Below are 20257 nucleotides of genomic sequence, written 5' to 3'. Positions count from 1 at the left end.
TGTGCGATCATTCACAAATTCTATTAATTCAACACCATTTCACTGTCGGCAACACCTTATTATTCAGCCAGTCTGTTTAAAACACTAAAAAATAAAAAAAATAAAATAAATAAATAAAATAAAAAATAAAAACCTATAACCCTCCTCCGGATTACGTTACAAGCAGCTGGCGGTAGAAGCGAAAGCACATTGCACGATGCAAAGTAGGATGGCGTGCGCGTCCGCGGAGCTCCGGCGCTGCGGCAGTTGCCAGGGGAGATAGGAGGGGAGGGGTTTTGATTGGCTGAAGTGGGCCTGTTGCCATGACGACGGCAAGGGGTTTGGTAGCGTTGCCGTGCGGTGTGTGATCTGCGCGCTGCGTGTATGGAGGAAGCAGCTGCTGATCTGATCTCTGACATTGTGTGAGACAGACATCTGAATAAACTGCGCACAGACGTGTCTTTAAACATACCGCGCCGAGGCACGCCGTGCATGATTGTGAGTAACCGATCGTTTTGTTTGATCTTGTTTGTTTTTTTTTTATTTATTATTATTGTTATTATTATTTTGAATTTCCAGTTATCGAGTAGTGTTTGGCAGGACACGGTTTGCGTCTCGAACAAGCTAAAAGTAAATGTGGTCAAGTGACTTCGCTTAGAGCAGCCAGCATGGCAGATCAAGCGACAGCATGTGGCCACAGCTAGCTAAAGGTAACCTTACTTCTCTCTGTTCTCCGGACTCGGAGCTGGAAGAGGGGACGGGGACACTTCCCACACCGACGGACGGTTATCGCTTGATAGGTGAAAACGGACCCGCTGTGATATTGTAGATAGTTAAAATGTTATGCTAACGCTAGCAGCAGATCCGCCTTCACTGACCCACCGAGCGACCGCTAGCGCTACTTTGTCTCGGGCTGGTGCTGGGTGAGCTAACGCGTGTGTAACGCTACAGATTGTGAACTTACTCAGATGAAAAACTAAACAAAATGTGGTGAACTAAGCGGGGATAGGATACTTCGTAACGAGTCCCGTGTGTCGGGAAGTGTTGTGCAATTCTCTACGTCGTTACGTGTAACTTTGTATTCCTCGTTGTGTTGCTGGCTGTGCTTGCTTGTGAGTGTGGTATTAAGCCCGTGGTGTTTTAATGCCACTGTATCTCTAGCGTTAGCCACGAAGCATATTAGTTTTCTTGGCTAACAAGGCTTTCAGTTCATCTTTTTCCACTCGCCATCCGCTGTTTCATTTAATATCCGGCCATCGCCTGGTTTCTCAAGTTGTTGTGGACAACGATATTAAATCAGTTTTTGCTGGTGTTCGTTCAGGACACACATCTGCCCCTCTTACGTGTAACTAGTTGACTATTTCATGGTATATATAGGCGATACCAGAGGTTGGGAGGATACACTGGCTAGCTGAGCACATGATGTAATGGATTATCACAAGATTGTCCCAGATACAGAGTGCTCTGCAAACAATGTCAGAGTCTAGGGAAAAATATCTCTAATCCAGTTGGATAGACTTTGTGTTTTGTTTTTATTGAGTACATCTGCATATACTTTATTATTCCACGTGTCTGCCCTGTAGTCTCTCTACCTGCTACCTGTCAGTGTGGTGTTTACTGGGCTGGACGGTCCTCACCTAAAATTCACTTGTGTGCTCCGAGGTTTCTGTGTGTGTTTGGAAAAAGTGATGCCTTTTCCTTTTCGTGAGCTTCTGACATGAATATAGGCTGACATTCCTGTCTTTCTTCTTGCTTGACAGTTGTTAAAGGACTGTTGGTAAATAGACGACAAAGACAACAGGAGCTTAAGGGACAGAAAGGGACAAAAAAGAAACAGATGTTGTCAGTTTGCTATTATTTCTATTCCTAAGATCTCCCTGGTCATGCTGTAGGTCAAACCATCTGTTGTCTTTGCTGTTGTTTGTGGTCCTAGCATGTATCCACTCCTGTACATGTTGGTATGTACAGAAGGCTCTGAAGGGTAACTACTTTTGGCTCCCAGAATAGACAAGGGTCTGCTAACTTTACTGACATTCATTTCTATAAATAGGACTTGTCGTAAGCCAGTGATGCAGTTATTGCTGACGTGAAATGGCTCTAATAACCACCAAGGAACTGAAATATTGTCAGTGGAGTTGGATTATCATTAGTTGTGAACCATCATAAGCTTATTTGAATTGCTGGAACAGGCCTCTAAGACACTGAAGTTACCACAGGTAGCCTCACTTCACGGTTTGAGGTTCTGCTCTACCTCAGTAAGAGGCGAAATCCAGGTGAAGTAGGAGGCAGGCTGCCAAGTGTTTGTGAATATTCTGGCCCTTTCTTATGGCTCTGTTCAGGGAGCACAATGTCTGAAAAGGTAACTGACAGACATGAGTCAAATGCTGCAACTGATGATAAACTTGTAACTGAAATTTACAACCAGTCGATGTGAGTGAATTGCTCACATGAGTCATAGTATCATTTGGTGTTTTTGTCCTATTTCTGACGGTAAACCCTGGGCTATTGGTCCGCTTGTTAAAGTCATTTCATTAGATAAGTTCAAAGTCTATATTTTTTTTTGCTCTTATTGAAAACATTTTTCAAATGACTAATACCCGGATAGTCACACACATACATTCAGTGTATGTGACGATACTAATAGATATTTCATTTCTCATATTTTACACCAGCTGAGCACAGTAGTTGACACAGTAGTATCAGATGTAGCCTGAGCTTCTCTTGAACCCTTGAGAGTGCCACGCTTCTTTTTTACAACTTGGTAAACACACTAGTGTCACTTTTCTGAGAAGTTGCTCCATTGTACTGTAGTGGTGACAGAATGGGAGGATGTATGATAACAATGAAGCAACGTGACAAAAGGAGACCACCAGAGCACAGCATTTGTATCAAGTGAACTTCTACATTTGAAATCCTACGTTTTCCCGTTCAGTCATCACAACATGCCGAATACAATGTATAAAACATTTTGATAAGGCAGTGGCTTGGCACTGGATTACAGATTGTGGCTGTTAACTGTCTTTCCAAGAAAGAGTGGCACAGAATCTGCAGTTTGAAAATGGTGGTGCTGCCTTGTAATCAGCCTTATCGCAGAATTGTGTACTCTGACCCAGAGTAAAGGATAGGTTGCGTCCTCTAAAATCCACCATGTTCTTTTGTAGGTATATGAGTGACTGTGGTTTTAAATTCATTACAAAAGCTGACCCATGTGGAAACCTGTGTGATTGCTTAACACAGTCTAAACCTGGTTTCTCATGGACTGGCTGAACAGAAAAGCTCAGAGATTTATAACCTGCTATTCTCTGAAAACCCTATAATTACCAAGTCATCTGTGACTTTGATTTTACCTACTGGTTTACATGGAATAATGAATAATTCGAGAATTGTCAGAATAGGGAAGTCGACAGTGTTTGCTCACTTGAAGCGACTGTTATTATGTTGTTGTGCGTGAATTGTAGTGTTTCAAAGTTGAAAATAGTTTTTAAAAACATCAACAGCATGAATTGTGAAGGAAGTGAAAGTATTAGAGCTTTCCCACTTTTTTTGAATAACCAGTCTTCATATTCTGTTGTTTTTTTTTTTTATAAAGAATGAACTTATTTCTTTCTACCTCCCATTATGACAGCCTAGGTTTTTAAATTGAGCAATCACGGTCACCAATCAGTGAGCTCCAGCTCTGATGGCTGACGTTGGCCTGTCTGGCCTCTGGAGGTGACTGCCTCATGCAGTTTTGTGGTGTTTTGCTTGAATGATAGAAGCTGCACATGTGTTTCATCACCTGCTCACAGCCCATGTGTGTTTTTGAAGGAGGGACGTCCCCATGAGTACGTGGTCTTCTGTTGTCTCAGGTCGGTGACATTCTGTTGATCAAACAGAGGTGCTGGCTGTGAATTTGAGATGCAAATGTAAAACGTCTGCGGAGGCAAGTTGCTCCCTCCCTTCTTTAGTTTCTCAGGTCATCATTTTGTTTTCTTGTCCTGTTCACATGATCAACTTGTCTGTTTTTATTCTGATGTTTCACATCATTTAGCATCTCCCAAGAGATCAGGACAGAGCTAAATGGCATCTATTTTTATCCCATACGCTTTCCACTTAACAGCTCTTACTATATTACAAACTGGGATCAACTCATTGTAGTTAATGTCATGACGTCACAAAGAGACGGAACAGGTTGAGATTTGGTTCTGCAAACCTAAAAATACACAGTTTCCAGTTATTGTTTTTTATCCCTTGATTGGTTGCAGTGATTATGCACTGTGGATGTGAATGTTTTGAGTTTCTACCTCGGTTCTTCCTCTTTCAGCCTGCCCCTGTGTGCGTGTGTGTGTATGTGTGAAGTTGTATATGGGCAATATGTATATTCCTGTTGTGACGCCTCTCCCTCCACCCCAGTTATTGTTTTACGTTTTTTGATTGTTCGCAGTGGTGATGTGCTGACCCCTCCTTCTCTTCCCTGCCCCACTCAAACCCCCTGACGGTCCCTCTGCCTGTCTCATTTCTGATGGGGTGGACTCAAGACGCAGCCCATTAGGGCCCGCCTCATTGAAAGCAACACTGATGTGACCATTTCCTTGATTGAGAGAAAGGAAGAGGGAAGCACGGCTGTGTGTCCTGTGTCACAATGGGTCTTTGTCTGGTCACCCCTGGCTGAATTAACAGGATTTATTTAATTGATGACAGTATGACAACAACGACGCAGGGTGACCAGCTTGTGTGCAAATGATCAGGATCTTCTTGGATGTGTGGGGCAGGATGAGGATTGTGTTGTCAGTTAAGCAAAATTTTAGAAGCAGCGTCAACTGAAGCGCCACAGAAGGTAACTGAGTGTTCAGCTGTAAAACAATATCGTCATTAGAACAGCACTGCTTAGGTGTTTGGCCAAAGCCAAATTTAACATCAAACTAATGCATCATACTCTCTTGTTTGAATGAGTTTTATACTGGGCTCTGTACTTAAAGCTCAATCCATGAATAAGTACAAAGTTCCATTTACCAGAACATTTCTCAAGCTTCACTGTTTTTAAAGGTTTGACATAGTCATCAGATCACCAAGGTGATTTATTAACAAAAAAAATTGTTGTTAAAAAAAGAGAAAGGAAACTGCATTTGAGCTGAAGATGAGAGCGATCATGCATCTGTATGGCACTGAAAATGTGAATTCATTCTTTGTAAGTAAAATAAAAATAAAATATCTTGTTTGATGTTACACATCTATTGTTATTCCTCTGATTTTGCCAAGTTGCTGTATTTATTGCAACTAATTTGGAGAATGTTGTATGATTGAAGTTGATACTTGGTATCAGATCTCAGTTTTGTAGCACTGCATATTGACACTCTTAATGTCTGTTTTGTTCATATGAGAAAAAAAAGGTTTTGTAGGGAAAGTATGTTTATAAATACTAAGACAAGGTAGCATTTTAGTTTTTTATTAGAATTAAATAACTAAACTAAATCTAAACTAGGACTAAAAGCTCTTTATTGATTTTTTTTTGTACCGTGTTATCCAAAAAAAGTAAATATTTCTTGAAGCTGCTGATGTGGCATGACCAGAAGTGAGTGAAAGACAAATATAAGAGGCTTTTAATGTAACATGGAGATCACCAACCCCTCTGTCTTAATGTTTTATCACTGCTACTTACTGCATGTATGCACTTCTGTTAATTTTACTCACTTGAGAAGCTCCAGTAAATATTTTTCCCTGTATTTTGACAAAGGATCTGTCTTCAGGCTGTTCTCTCTAGGTTTTTGTGGAAGCCCTTTGACGTGGATACCTATGACAAACGCTTTTTTTCAGAGTTTGCTATAATTCAGGATGCAGGGCCGTACCGGTGGTTCCTGTGTTTCTTGTAGTGTTTATATGGAAAGTAATCTCTCAGAGAACACATTCCTGGAAGGGTATATGTTGAAACTTCAACTAAGCTCCAGAAACATAGAAAGTCATTTTATTAATTCATTAGGATTTATTTGGACAGTGGTGTACAGGTGTAAAAGCAAATGATCCGGCAATTTTGTGGTGTTAGAAAGTATATGAGGTTGCAGCTTATGTTGATTGGCGGCGTTTGTTTGTACACTGAACTTACAGCCACATGACCCAAGAGATAAGGTTTCAGTGTTGGCTGGGGGCAGGCATGTACTTTGGAAGGCCTCACCTCTGTCCACGGTCAAAGTGCAGTACTGTGTGATTGAGTTTGAAAACTCTGTGTGAAGCTAATGTCTCCGATGAACACCTCAATCATTACCCATTGTTTTGTTTGCTTGTTTTCCCCTAACTGTTTGGTGATTGCATCAGCTTGTCACCAGTCTATAAGCTACATGCTGGTGGAATTCATAGATTGCCAAAGTAAATACTGCCGCTTCAATAAATGCCACCTCGCTGCTCGGGTCCACTGTTCTGGTATAGAACGAGCCTAACTGTCTCTGTGTGAAGTCTGAATTTGTTTTCTGAGAATGAACTTCCTCAACGGGCAGGAGGTGTTTCCTTCCCTCCCGCTCCTCTGTTTGAAACTGTGAGGTGAATACTGAGCACTTCTGAAACATGACGAGAGCAAAAACAACTGCTCCTTTGTACGGGCTGAGTGTGGGGCCAATTGTGATGCTTTGTGCGAGCTTTTTCTTTAGCTTTCACCTCGGTCGCTGAGTAGATCATTTTAATCCACTGAGTAGTTTTATTTAAAAATGAATCATTTAGACGAGCTTTAACAGTAGCCTGATTAGCCTTCACATCAACGGCTGCTTTATTTGTTATGGCATAATTTGACCCGCCCATAAAATAAAAGACTGCTACTTGGCTACCTTGCTCTGGAATAGCCTCTTTCTCTCTCTCCCTGTCTCTCCCACTCTAACTCAGCACCCCTTTGTCTCATTCACAGTTTTAGAGCTCCAGCCAGACAGGGTAGTTACCTAAATATCAGTTAGGGTTTCAAATAACAGCCCTTGCCATGGGGCTGCGCGACACACCTTTGTGTATCTATTACAGAGGTGTAACTGGTTTGTGTCAACTGGTTTCTTTCTTGTGAGGAGGGTGTGGTGTGAGCACGTCACAGCAGTTACATACATTATCTCTGGAGTTTTTGAAATCTTTCTCTGCTATTTACATGAAAACAGTGTAATCTTTTTAATCTTACGTAATAAAATAGGTTTTTGTAGCCCAGAGCAGGTATTATAAAAGTATGCCTTAATGTCACTCAGTCAGTAGCGCCATGACATCCAGGTTGGCTGTGGCCTTTCTCGCTGCTCTTTGTCAGACAGGTTTGTGGAGAACGGCAGCAGACTGCTGGCCTCAGCATTTTCCGCCTGTATTGATCTCCCCACATTAGCTCTCTCTTCATGCACAGACATGAGCACAATTGCTTCCCTTACAACATTGGCTGCCGTGGCAACTGAGTCCTGATCGTGAGATTCGCTCCCAGAAAACATCTCAAACCAGAACCTCTTCATTTTGATGCCGCTATCATCTCCTTTACATTCCCCCGTACAAATATGGCACATCAACGGCTTGATTTGCCACTTAAAGCTATCTCCATATGTCTTTGTGTATTTTTGAATAGGCTAAGTGCTTAACAGGATAAAAGAGCAGTTTGAAAGGGGGGGAAATGTGCCTTGGCACCTGCTGTTAGTCCCTGCCTGTTTGCACATGAATATGATGAGGCTGGCGGTGCGCTGGGCTATTTTAACTTGCAGATGAGCCATCAGGTCAGCACCATTGCAGCTTTGGTGTATTTTCAAGGATGAGTTGCAGTCAACAGGCCAGTCCGGCTTATTAGCTCCCTCTCCCCTCTCTCCACTCTTTGCACACTAGCGTCCCATTATTCATTGCATTCCCAGCCGCCTCTCTTTGATGCCTTTTCATAAGAGCAATGATAACTGCGATCATTGCGACAGCAGTGGTAATTGACCAGCTGCAATCATGGTAAAACACTTCCTGTGTTTGGCTGGATGCAAGGCAGCTTTCTCATCCGTCCATCCCCGCCTCTGTTGATATTCAAATGATGGGTCCTCTGGAGGAACTACTCAAAAGAGGATAAGTGATCTCTGGCACTCAAGGGCCCAGCTGAGAGGTCAGGGCTGTGAAGATGGGCTAAGGTGAAGCTCTCCAGTGCTTTTAAAGTTAATCAGTGGTCTGACTCTTTACCCGGGCCAGGGCTTCTTTTTTCATTTCCCAGACCACAAAAGTTCAGGCATAGTTCATATGGCCTCACCTTTTAATCAAATGAAGACCTGATTCAGTGAAGGCCACACCTGTGTTAGCTTGTGGGTCATTGTGAGCTAAATGTTTGTCATAGGCATGTATTGGGTGACATAGTCATGGATCTAGACTTGAGAACAGCCCACAGTAGGGCTTCATGGTTGCTCCGCAGCTACATTATCCTCCATTTAACTATATTATTTAACCACAGCCTGGGATCCTCATCAAATGCCACCCTCACTCATCCTCTCCGTCTCTCTCCCATCAACACAAATAGATAAATGCTTTGTAAAAATCTCCTGCTAACTGTACATAAACATTTAATTATCAAAATGGCACACACAGCTAATTATAGTCTGAAATGGTTTTCGGAAGAATAAATGACACTTCTCCAAAACTGTAGACTTGTCTCTCTGCTTGCCCCCCTTTCTATTTGTAAATTCATTCAGAGTAGGAAGCTGTCAAGGAATATCTTTCTGTGTTTTGGTCTCTTGAGCAGAGATTTTCTTTAAACACAAATGGGCAGTTCTCTCGCTGCCTGACATTTCTCATTGCTCCACTTTAGCTTAGAGCTGTGATTCATCAGACTAAGGATAACTTACATAGCCTACCTCACTACCTACTGAGTCTCAGCTGTCTCTCTCTCTCTCTCTCTCTGTCTTCCTCCCAGTCTATTGGTTTCTCTTTCACTGTTCTTGTCTTGTTCTCCTTCCGTAAAAAGGATTTCCCTATTGTTATGTGTCTTCCTATGTTTGCTCTGCCTGTCCCTTTGCATTTGGCCTGGAAAGCTCTTTGACTTAACTTTCTTTTTTTTGGCGATCAAAATCGCAGAATTGCACGAGGACATTTCAGTGGTACGGTGACAAATGAAAACACAGACATCAGAGGGTTGACAGGCAGAATGCAGGACATGGTTTAGCTAGCGTGATGCTACCTATAGAAGAGACAGAAAGAAGACTTTTAAGGCTGAAGAAATCATGACCCTAGACTTAGAAACCACGCGTCTCATTGAGTTCAGTGGTCATTTTGTAAATGCACTAATGCCTCCTTCTCCCCCCTCCTGTCCTCGCTGACTGGCTTTGACACACTGATTTGTGTGTGTGCATGCACGCGAATGTGTGTGTATACACTCCCTCTCCTGTCTTGCCCACCGTGCAAACACTCACGAGTTTGACCCAGTTCTTATCTTATCCCAGAAATGAAAAGATTTGCCTTTCTACCACACACTCTGTGCCTTTACCATTCCAACTTACCAAACCCTGCTCTCTTCTCGGTCTGGATCCTGAGCATCCAGGACCACCCCAGAACCCGGGACATCTGGTGTCCGCACACGGGTGCAGCAGGAGTACTTCGTTACGGGGTGGCTGCCCAGCGGGCGTCTGTGGCACGGCAGAGACAGCCAGCATGGATTACTTATTTTCCTACTGATTCTTGTTTGTGGGATTTCTGCTCTTAATTGAAGGAACCGCATGGTTGTCATGGTGACACCCAGGACATGAAACTCATTGTGAGCTTAGCCAAAGAGTGATCTCTTTGTGCTTCAGGCCTCACCAAGTAGTGTGCAAGACCATAGCAAAAAAACTGTAATAGCACAGGTGTCTTTAGAGGCAGGCTATGATACCTGGTCATATCTCCTTCTCTACCAGTATCTTTTTTTTTTTTTTTTTTTTTACATAACTCAGTACATTTGGTTGAATTAAACTTTGACAGTATCACTGCTGTTGTCTAAGATGAAATTCTCCTCCGGAGCTCATGTAAAAAAAGTGTCATTGTCTTATTAATGAGGGTACTTGTGTGGAATTGGTTAATGATAGAGGGCTCCTGGCAATATTGAATTTCCTAGTGCTGTTAAATGACTGACAACTTCAGGGGCTGTAACCTCTTCACTCTACTTTGTGTGTGACAAATGAGTCTTGATCCCGGCTGAATGCAGATCAGTCTGTAAGAGCCATCCACTCTGTAAGACGGACTCGAGGCCTTCCACTCATTCCTGCAGTTGTTGGATGGTTTCATGCTCATTTACACATAACGAGCAGCTGAGTCTTGTCTCAAACGAGGTGGGCGTCGAGGAGTGGAGCCTTAAGTCGGTTCAGTTGCTTGAGAGGACCCCCTCAAAGCTCCTCGGCTGGAGTTGAGGGGGGGGGGGGGTTGAGAGCCTCTCTGTCCTCACCAAGAGTGGGGGAGAGGGGCAATGAGAGGGTCAGGAAATGCAATAGAGGCAGACAGGCACAGCTACAGGGGGTGTGCCCTCAGGGGAAACTTAAGAAAACAAGGTCAACGCTTGGAAGAGCACATCATTCCAATGTGCCACATCCCGTTATTTCATTTCAACTTTGTGTTGAAATCAAGTCACCATCAAAACTGTGATTTTTGTCTGTGCGTAAGCTGTTCAACATCAATAACCTCTTTTTCTCCCTCTCCAGACCTCTTTGATTTAATGGGTCCAATCATTGGGATGTCACCAGATAAGAAAACGGAAATTCCGGGTATGCAAGAGGAGCGGACGGGGCTCAGAGGTGTTTGTGGCGTAGGAACGCTACCTGAGGCGGAGTGTGCATCCAGTCCGCTGGCGACCAGCGTGGATCGCACCGGAGGTACAGAGGATGAGGAGCTCACCAACCTCAACTGGCTCCACGAGAACCTGCTGCAGAACTTCACTTTGGGGGGTCCTGAAGCTCAGCCCAGCGGCAGCCCCCTTTTCGACATAGAGGGAGACTACGGGTCCAGCCAGGGCCCGTCATCCTCCTCCTCGTCCTCGTCGCACAGCAGAGGCAGGGAGCGGGACTCGTTGAAGTCTAAGCCACCTTTCTCATTTTCTCTGCTCATCTACATGGCCATTGAGCAGTCTCCCAGCAAGTCTTTGCCTGTTAAAGAAATCTATGGCTGGATTCTTGAGCACTTCCCTTATTTCTCCAATGCTCCCACTGGCTGGAAGAACTCAGTTCGTCACAACTTGTCCCTGAACAAATGCTTCCGCAAGGTTGAAAGGAGTTTGGGAAAGGTAGGTTGGCAAACTGTGTCCTAACTTTCATGCACTAACTGCACATTTTAAAAGTGTACCTTGATGATATGACATGCAAATTTCCATAGGTCAAAATTTGTATGCTTTGTTTAGCAACAGACTATTTGTGAACAGTGTGTTGCAGTGTGGAGCTACAGTGTGGCTCATGTGACAGTGTCCGGGACTGTAACACTGCTGCAGGAACCACTGACTCTGCTGCGATAAGGGTGGAATCCAGTCAAGGTCACAGATACTCCCTCAGAGGAAATGCAAACACAGCACACTAAGATAGGACTTTATCTCCCCAAGCACCACAAGGTAGTGCAACTGTTTTAACCAGGGAGAGAAGCATCCCACAGTTTGAAACCTCAGCGTCATGCAGAGAGAAGGAAGCAAACATGACCTGAAAGTGCAGACGTGAGTTTGTAGGAAGAATCTTTGTCAGCCTAGTTCTGCCAGAATTATGTTTCTCTCATGCTCGTTTGTTCCTTTTATAGAAAGGAGAGAAAATGGAGAAGTTGGCCTTCTCATATGCACATGTTTTGTGACAAAAGGTTAAACACATCCTGCAAATCCTGCACAAACATTCTTGTGAAATGAATAGGATGTGAGTAAAACGTTGGTTGTGAAATTGTTAATTTACTTCCTAAGGGTTGCGTTCCCATTTAGCTTCCCAGCCTTTTGTGTTGAATGATGTGGTGAGGAACAGAAAGGAGAGGCAGCACTTGTTTGAGAACATGAAGTCCCTGAAAACTGGTTTCAAATTTTCTGTATTTCTGTATAACATTAATATTCATGATTGAATAAGGTAACCCTCAAAGTTAAACCTTTTTTTATGAAGAGTTCATCAGCCTTATCAGGACTGTGTGGGTGTGGTTTGATGAAATTTGATTGATAGTGTCATAAACAAACACTTCCAGGAGCACCTGTGTCAGACCTACATACACAGCCTCATTTGCATGTTACTATAACGATGCAGGGAGTGACACGATGGTAGCCATATTGAGCTTCAGTATGAGTTCAGACTTGTGACCGGCAGAGCCCGTGGTGCCAAGCCTGTGCCTGGCTAAGACCTGATATTTTCCCACCACGGGAGGGGATGGTGGTTAGCGCTCGGCGAGTGGCAACATGGTGCGGTGCAGGCCGCTCAGCGTGCAGGTGCACAGCGTGAGCGCCTTCGTCTGCTGAGAGACCAGCACCAGTTTCACATGACACACTGGCTGGTGGTTTCCGTTACCATGGAGACATTTCCTTCTTCCTGCATCAGGGCTGGTTGGTAATCTGAGTCAAGGTTATTCTCCTCCCTCCCTCCCTTCCTCCCTCCCTCTATTCTCCTCCCAGACTGGGCAAGAATACGCCGCCATCAGATAAAGTGACAGTTAACACACTCCCGCACACATCACCAACAGACAGATTCATTCCTCGCACAGCGCCGTGGAGCAATTATTTCCTGCTTCAGCTGAAGCTGTTAAGGAATTCTGTCCTATGCATTTGCTATTTCCCACTGTTTTGTTTATATTTGTGTATGTTTAGAGTGATCCTCTCACAACTGTTTCTTTTATGTTTTTGCTTTTTCTCGCATTAATAAAATGTGACACATCGCTATGGTGATTTTGGTGTGTCAGATTTTTGTCAGCTGAGAGAATTTTCTGAATGTAGCCCTTCCACAAAAAAAGAAAAAAACCATCTGTGCATCATTTTGATGGATTAAAAATAGAATCTTTCCATAAAGAGTTTACAGTTGTCAATATTTGTAGTTTTTTTATATATTAAAATAATATGAGAACATCGTGTAAAAGGTGCTATGAAGCTTATTATTGAAAAAGAGGTTGCATAAAGGTGAGACGCGTAGGAGTGCACTCAAAAGGTAATGAGAAAGATGCAAGCTAGCAGACGTGAATATAAACAACGCAGGATTCAACATGATCAGAAATCCTGCTTTGCCAATGTATTACACATTATAAAGACTGTATTTAAACATGACTTTCGTTTGTTTACAAGACAACTCCACAGTGTTTTGTGTAAATATAATCTATTTCTGGTCCGACCTATGGAAGTTCTTTTGTTTTTCCATTTGTTTAATGCTCAGGAATCCTCTTTTCTGATGTAAGAACTAAGTTTCTTACTTCAGGTGCAGATGTTTGACTGTCCCTGCTCTTACCCCCCAGGCCAATGGAAAAGGTTCTCTCTGGTGTGTCGACCCTGAGTACCGCCCCAACCTGATCCAAGCCCTTAAGAAGCAGCACTTCCCTGCCGCACATGCCTTCTGCACACCACCCGCCTCCCCACCCAGGTAAACCACCATCAGTCACTGTCTGGATGTTATGGATTATTAGTTTGTATTTGCACACCAGTTCCGTCTGTGTTGAAATAGTTTTACTGCATTTTTAGTTTTTAGTGAAACATATATATTAGCAGGTTTTTGTTTTTATTCTGGAGGTCTGTATTTCTCTGTATTTGACATTAAGTTCTTTGAAATAACTGAAACGTTTTTTCCTTACATTTCCTTTGCAAAGAAAAATCTGACCCTTTGTGACTTTTGTCTACCTTCCACAGTGCCTCCTCACCCCCTCGCCATCTCTTTCTACAAGGCTGCTCATTCAAAGGTGAGACCGCGGCGAACTTATCTCAGTTTTTAAATTTGGATGTTAATAAAAAGCTGCCTGCAGACGTCTAGAAAATCCAATAAGTGTAGTTTTTTTTTTTTTTTTTTAGCTTGTGTTTGTGCAGTATTTTGATTGTGTTGCCTTCGCACATTTCAGTCCCAGAACATTCAGCATCACTGTGCTTTTACCCTCAACTCTTGGTTTGATTTGTTGCTTTCAAGTCATCGATGCCTCATGTAGACCATAATGTTGAGAGCTCCCAGTCGATGTCTCAGCCTCCTCATTCCCCCCTCTGCCTCTTGGATTTGTAACCTTGACGACAGGCAGAGGTTCTGCCGGTGCTGAGTGTCGTGCACTCAGTCTCACTGTAATCATTAATAATTTAGAGCACCAGAAGTGAGCTATGAGGCTTTTAGACACTTTGTCAGGTCTGAAAAGATCGGATGCACTCTCTCAATATCAGTGGCTAGAAATTATCCTCTGGTTTGTTTTGATGAATCTTTTGCGTATCCAGTCCATTCAATAAACACCGTCTCTAGTTTACTGAAGGAGCCCAGTCCTCCCAGTCCTGGTAGAGATGCCATGCTACCATGCTTTCACACCTTAGGACTGACCATCGTGCATGTTCTCTCCTCTTCCAGAGTCTGACATTGATGCTGCCACTGCCATGATGCTCTTAAACTCTGCCCCCGGGCACCACGTTGACCCATGTAAGAGAATCCACAAGCAGCCATTCTTTCACCTGTTCTTTCAAATCTTTGTGTCCTACCCCTGGCATACCACCCTGTCATTGCTTAAATCTTCTTTCATTTTGTGTGCTTTAATTTGTTATGTGTACATCACCAGTTGTTTATAAGCAGGAAAGGTTTCAAGAACATTCTATACATTCTTTTAAACACGCACTGATGGAAAAGTTTGACATTGGGAAATACTACAGTTAGCAGCTCGTTAGCTTACCTGAGCGCAAAGACTGGAGAAAGTGAAACAGCTGGCCTGGCTCTGTACAAAGGGTGGGGTGATGTGTCGGACAGTTATTTACAGTATTTCCCAAGATGTTGAACTTTATCCTGTGATTGATCTGAAAATGTTTTTAGAGAATATTACGGCAGCTAAAGGCAGTTTCAGAGAGTGTTGTGAAAGTGCTCTTTCTATATGGTTAATCATTAATTTCATGTGTTTTTAAATTTGTTGAGCTGTTTTTAAATCAGAATTATGCTCTTGCTGTTATCACTTACACTTCGGATTAGATTACAATCAGTAAGACTGTACTTAGTTCATTTGATCCATCGCAAAAGCCCCTTTAGAGGGTTCTGCTAATATTTGTACTTTCCTCATCTGTGTTGATTCTGCTTTAACATACATGCAGCAAGATATTTTTAAATCAGGTTTTCCCATTTGGGCCAAAACTGATCTTAGTTCTGCTTTAGACATGTAAACAAAACAGACTGAAGCCACAGTGTGTAGTCCACTGTGTCTGATTTCTGCTTTTTCTCCTGCAGAAGAAAAGCTTAAAAAATAGGTAGTTAACTGTAGTTACATGAAGGTTTACTTACTGACACTTTCCCAGCTAGAGTCTGTACAATTTGTTAAACATGAGAATAACATGTTATATTTGTCATGCACTAACAAGCCTGTATCTATATTACATATATATATATATATAATACATACTTATCACTTTGTCCATCTTCTGCTCTCCTCAGGCAATTCAGACAGCCCACTGGACCTCTCCAGACCTGACTCTGTCCTGGTAAGCAGTGATCCAAAGCAGGACCACAACTACAGCAGTGTAGCTCTACAGCGCTGCTCTTCCCGCTCCTCCTCCTCGTCTCTTTCCTCCCTGGACGAAGGAGGCTGCGACCGCAGGCAGTCCCGCCGCGCCGGCAGCGAGGGCTTCCACAGCGACGAGGACTCCGACCTCTGGGACGAAAGGGGCGTCCACCAGACTTCTCGACGTCCACCCGCCATCAAGTGGCCCGCCGGCAAGAGGGCGCGACGTGAGGTCAAGCCAGAGTTGGATGAGGAGCTGAAGGAAGCCGCCGGCTCCTTGCTGCACCTCGCTGGTATACGCAGCTGCACGGAGGGCTCCAAACGTACTGTCAAGAGCACAAAACTAAACAGGAAATGAAGTTTCCTTTTTTTTCTTTTTTTTTTTTGCCCCCCATCAGACTCCGGACCCTGTGAACCCTAACCTCTGACCCCTGATCGTGTGTCCCAGTGTGCCTCCTTCTCCTTATCTGATCGTTCATTGGCCATTTTGAGCCTTTTCTTTTTGTTTGGGAATATCCCTGTCCAACAACACAAATGGCAATAGTATCGTTCACACAGGAGAACAAAGCCATATAGAGACTTTTGTAACTCGGGGGTAACTGCTGGGGGTGGGTGTTTGGGCTATGGAGAACCATTAAGATACCTATCCAAAATGACCTGCCTGCTTCTGTTGGATTGGGAGATTATGATTCAAGAAATTTTTTTTCTCTGAAAGACGAAATGGGAAAAGCTGAAGGTTTTATAACTCAAAGCGTTGCATGCTTCCTCCTCAAACCTGTATCCTCTTCCAAGTGAATCTATTTATGAAGCGAATGAGTGCATGTTTGTAACAGACAAAAATCTAACCTCCTGGTGTTATCAGTTCTCCTCTTTGTGCTAAAGAAGAAAATGCCACTGTTTTGAAAGGAATTCTTGCTCTATGAATCCTCTTGTAAGAGAGATGCAATAATTAATCCACAACCTTTAGACATTTATTTCATGATGGCATTTTTCAGAGTTGAGTATGCTAGTTAAACTTTACAATTAAGAATGAATGGAGTAGTATTATGATCTTGTTATGCGATAAACTTATTACACACGAGCTCTGACTCTATTTCAGGATTAGCAAGATGTGGGAATAGTATTACTCTGCCACTGCCAAATTTAGTTGCAAAGTTAGCTATACTACTTTGCTCACTTTTGTATGGCCATTACAGTGCCATGCGAATGAAAGCTGTTTTCAATCTGTCAGTCCCTTTCATCCATCAGTGTGTTTTTTGACATTTATTGTGCAGATACAGAACATTTATTCTCATGTTTGGCGACGGCCTATGCAAAGTGAACATCTGCCATGCTTTGCCAGATGTTCACTGTGTGTTCATAGGTTATTCTCCATGGATTTAATTTTATTTTTGTGGGTGTGTATGCGTGCGTGTGTGTGTGTGTGTGTGTGTGTATCATAGTGCATGTCGACTTCAACCTTAACCTGAGATGACGGTCAAGACAAAAAAAAAAAAAAAAAGACTTTGAAATGGTGAGACTACTTTCTTCTGCCGACAAGGTAGTCATTCTACTCTTGAATATGACTGGTGTACTGACAGATCTTCTAGCTACAGCTGTAGTGTAGGGCTGCTTGGTAATCTGCTTGATTCTGGTCCTTTTAAATGCAGAGCTGGTTAATGGTCAGAAACAGGAGTGGGCAGTACATTACCACAGCTTCTTGCTCCATTATTTGGGTTTTCGGTTTGATTATACCTCTGTGTGTTCTCCTTGATTTTAAAAGTCTTTTTATTTTTAGCTACTTTTCTGATCCTGTGGCCAAGTTCATTAACAACTTGAGGGAAGGTGTGTCTGTTTTGGGTCAAATAAATGAAAGCTTCAGAGCTTAGAGCAAATTCAAGTGCAGAGAAGGAGAAGGGGACAACACAGTCACGGCCACAGAGAAGTAGACTTTGTATGTGCAGTCACTCGCAGGCGAGATGTTGCAGACCTGTGCTGCTGCTCTCTTGTTGTGCCCTCTGTTCTGGCTGGCCACTGGTGTTTTTCGTTCTTCCTTCTAGAACAAAATCAGGAAGTGCACACTCTCTTCTCAAGCTGTGAAATGGAGTGTTTATTGTCAGTTGATTGCATGCAGTTCACTGAGGGGAAGTTGCGAGCCACTTGTGTAAAAAGGCCAATATTTTCATTTGAACTTTTAAAAAGGCTGCACACTCGCGGCGCACAATACAAGGTAGCATGGAAGCGCACAAGGCTACAAACTAAAAATGATATAATTTCTTCCCACAGTACTAGATCACATTGTGTCACAGTGACTGTTAGTATAGCACGCATGCTCAGTGCCAAACATTTTCTTGTGCCACTGATGTGAAACTGCAATGGGCCATAGTCACTATATTCCCCTGCTGCCACAATGTAAATGTGATTTAGAGCGACAATGCCCTAGTTTTCTGAATCATCCCTAACAGGAAATGGGAGAGGACTCTGGTCAGTACAGTGACTTAACCAATCATTTTGGTTTATTTTAGCGCTTTAGAGCGGGAACTGTTCTTACCAGAGTAAGCTTCAGTTCTCAGAAGTAATACTTGCATACACTGGTCTTGTTTAGCTGTGAAAAAAAGAACAAATTATTGTTCATTAATCATCACCTTATTTATGACATTAATTTATGGGATTATTGAATGCATACTCTATCAAACACTGGTCATTTGAAATGAATGACCGGGCACATTTATTTTTCTCCCTCTGTGAACTTCTCTTAATAAGTATTTTGTTTTCCTCCTTGTTTCTTTTACAGCAATACAATTTTTTTCCTTTCACTATTTATAGTGATTAAGTATGCCAATATCTATTGTCTTTAGAGCGGGTGTTTTTGTTTTTTAACCATGACTGCCAGGTTTTCTTGATGTTTTGTTTTGCTTTTTTGTTAGAAGACAGTTCATTAACCTTGATCCTGAAACCTTTTGTTGCCAAAATTGATGTACAGCTGGGGTTTAAAATTTAAGATGGACACATTCCCCATGTACTGTAGAAGTTTGAAGTTAATTTAATTATTTTTACATTTGTCACATGTATTGTTTATTTTTTAGCTATTATGACTAAGTAGTGACAAATTGAAGATTAGCTCTCCACCTCATCACAGATAAGAATCTTTAAAAAATGACTGCCACTCATAACTCAAGCTTCCAGGTGTCGTTATGGGATGTTGAAATGTCTTGAATATTACTGGAAAACTGGATCAAGCTAAGTCAGTCCCCAGGCTGCTGCTGTGTAGTTTCAGACCTAACATTTGCGGATTAAATATGGAGAGACTTGTAGAGGAAAATCTCACTCATTCTTTCTGTAGCACTTGCAAAAGAAATGTTATATTGGTCTCAAAGTGGCACTGAGTCAGCAAGTCGAACTGTGGACGAGCTACCCAAACATGTCGGGGTCCCAGGACTTAAAACCCAGTTGCTTCATCGCTCAGCAGCTGTGATTGAATACTGATTATGTGATTCTCTAAATTCTGTTGCAGTTCCTAAGGGTATGATGAACATTTTGTTGCATTTGACAAAGCTGCCAACCCAGTATCAGTTTGTGTCAGTTGTCTGCCATGTCTCTTAGACCGACACACCTTTTGGTTTTTGTATGCTAACCTCTGTTGATAAAATGTTTATAAGATTTATTTTCGCCAAAGATATGCAATTGCATTATATATGGTATTACAAAATATTAATAAAAACCTGTTCTTGTTATCACTGTGAGTGTCTTTTTGTTCTGATCTGAGCTGCAGCTCAGCTCTGGCATTTTATCACTGCAAATAAGACTTGACATGTTTTTTGCCCTCCAAACTCTCCTCCACAACAGAAGAATGCCATCACTTTACATTAGCAGCCTACACTAGCTAGATTTTTGGTCAATATTGCCACCTGCTGTGAAGGCCACATTCTCTCGAATAATGCCTGTTCTTTAGAATAGCTACCTCTCCATGTGGCCGGTTTCTCAGTTTTCACATAACCACATTACAGCTGGCAAATGTTTCCCACCATGTCCAGCAGTTCAGTGCCACTTTGACTGCACAAGCTGTGCTCAGCACCACGTGTGGCAGCTTCACCACACTTTTCTCTTTTGAATGCACCAACATGGCAGGCTGCCAGAAATGCACCTCAAATTAATGTAGATTCCAGGGCTGTGCCAGTGATGGATGCATCATCAGATGTCCTCTACGACACTCTTCGCTGTAAGTTAATTAGTCATGGAGGACTGTGGGATGAACACAGTGTGACCCTGAACAAGGGTTTGTCTGACTAGCCTCAGGCCCATTGGCACAGCTCTATTGTTCAATAGAGTCCTGTGTGTCGACTGGAAGAGGGGGGCTTCTCCCTACTGACTGCCTCAATTCAGCTGGAAATCAGAGCAGCATCACCTCCCCCCCTCCCACACGGCCCTAGCAACCACGCCACGCCGACAGTTGCCAGGCAACCAGACAATGCTGGAGCCACTGCTGTGGTGTGCGTGTGAGAGAGTTTGTGTTTTGCCTGTATGCATTTAAGATCAGGAATAGTGAGACAGCAGCAGAGGAAATGTCTTTCTTTGGCACAAAACATTCAACCCTTATTTGAATACTTTACATGTTACAAATTTAACAGCTGATAGAAAAAGAACTCCACAGTTATGATTTCTTTAAAGAGATAGCAATACTCTGGTGAAAGTATAAAGAGATTATTATGGATTAGGTGAAATTAATCGTGTAGGATTT

At 42.7% G+C, this 20257-nt stretch overlaps 1 protein-coding gene across 5 annotated transcripts; it reads left to right on the top strand.

The window, feature by feature from the left end:
* The first annotated feature begins 296 nt into the window (after positions 1-296).
* Positions 297-19253, top strand: foxn2a (forkhead box N2a). Of its 5 annotated transcripts, none has more exons than XM_071480957.1 (7): positions 297-477; positions 4403-4795; positions 10587-11164; positions 13333-13457; positions 13721-13770; positions 14412-14480; positions 15474-19253. In XM_071480957.1, the coding sequence occupies exons 3-7, from the start codon at positions 10601-10603 to the stop codon at positions 15896-15898; spliced, it is 1233 nt and encodes a 410-aa protein (XP_071337058.1). In that variant the 5' UTR covers positions 297-477; positions 4403-4795; positions 10587-10600; the 3' UTR covers positions 15899-19253. The 5 variants fall into 5 exon arrangements, with proteins under 5 accessions (XP_071337058.1, XP_071337060.1, XP_071337057.1 ...); XM_071480958.1 differs by lacking the exon at positions 297-477 and adding an exon at positions 929-3827; XM_071480959.1 differs by lacking the exon at positions 4403-4795.
* Positions 19254-20257: the final 1004 nt, after the last annotated feature.

Source organism: Trachinotus anak, unplaced genomic scaffold (assembly GCF_046630095.1).
Source record: "Trachinotus anak isolate AG129_WGS33_773 ecotype Australia unplaced genomic scaffold, CSIRO_AGI_Tana_v1 ptg000007l, whole genome shotgun sequence".
NCBI classification, from domain to species: domain Eukaryota; kingdom Metazoa; phylum Chordata; class Actinopteri; order Carangiformes; family Carangidae; genus Trachinotus; species Trachinotus anak.
This window is presented reverse-complemented; position numbering and strand designations above follow the sequence as displayed.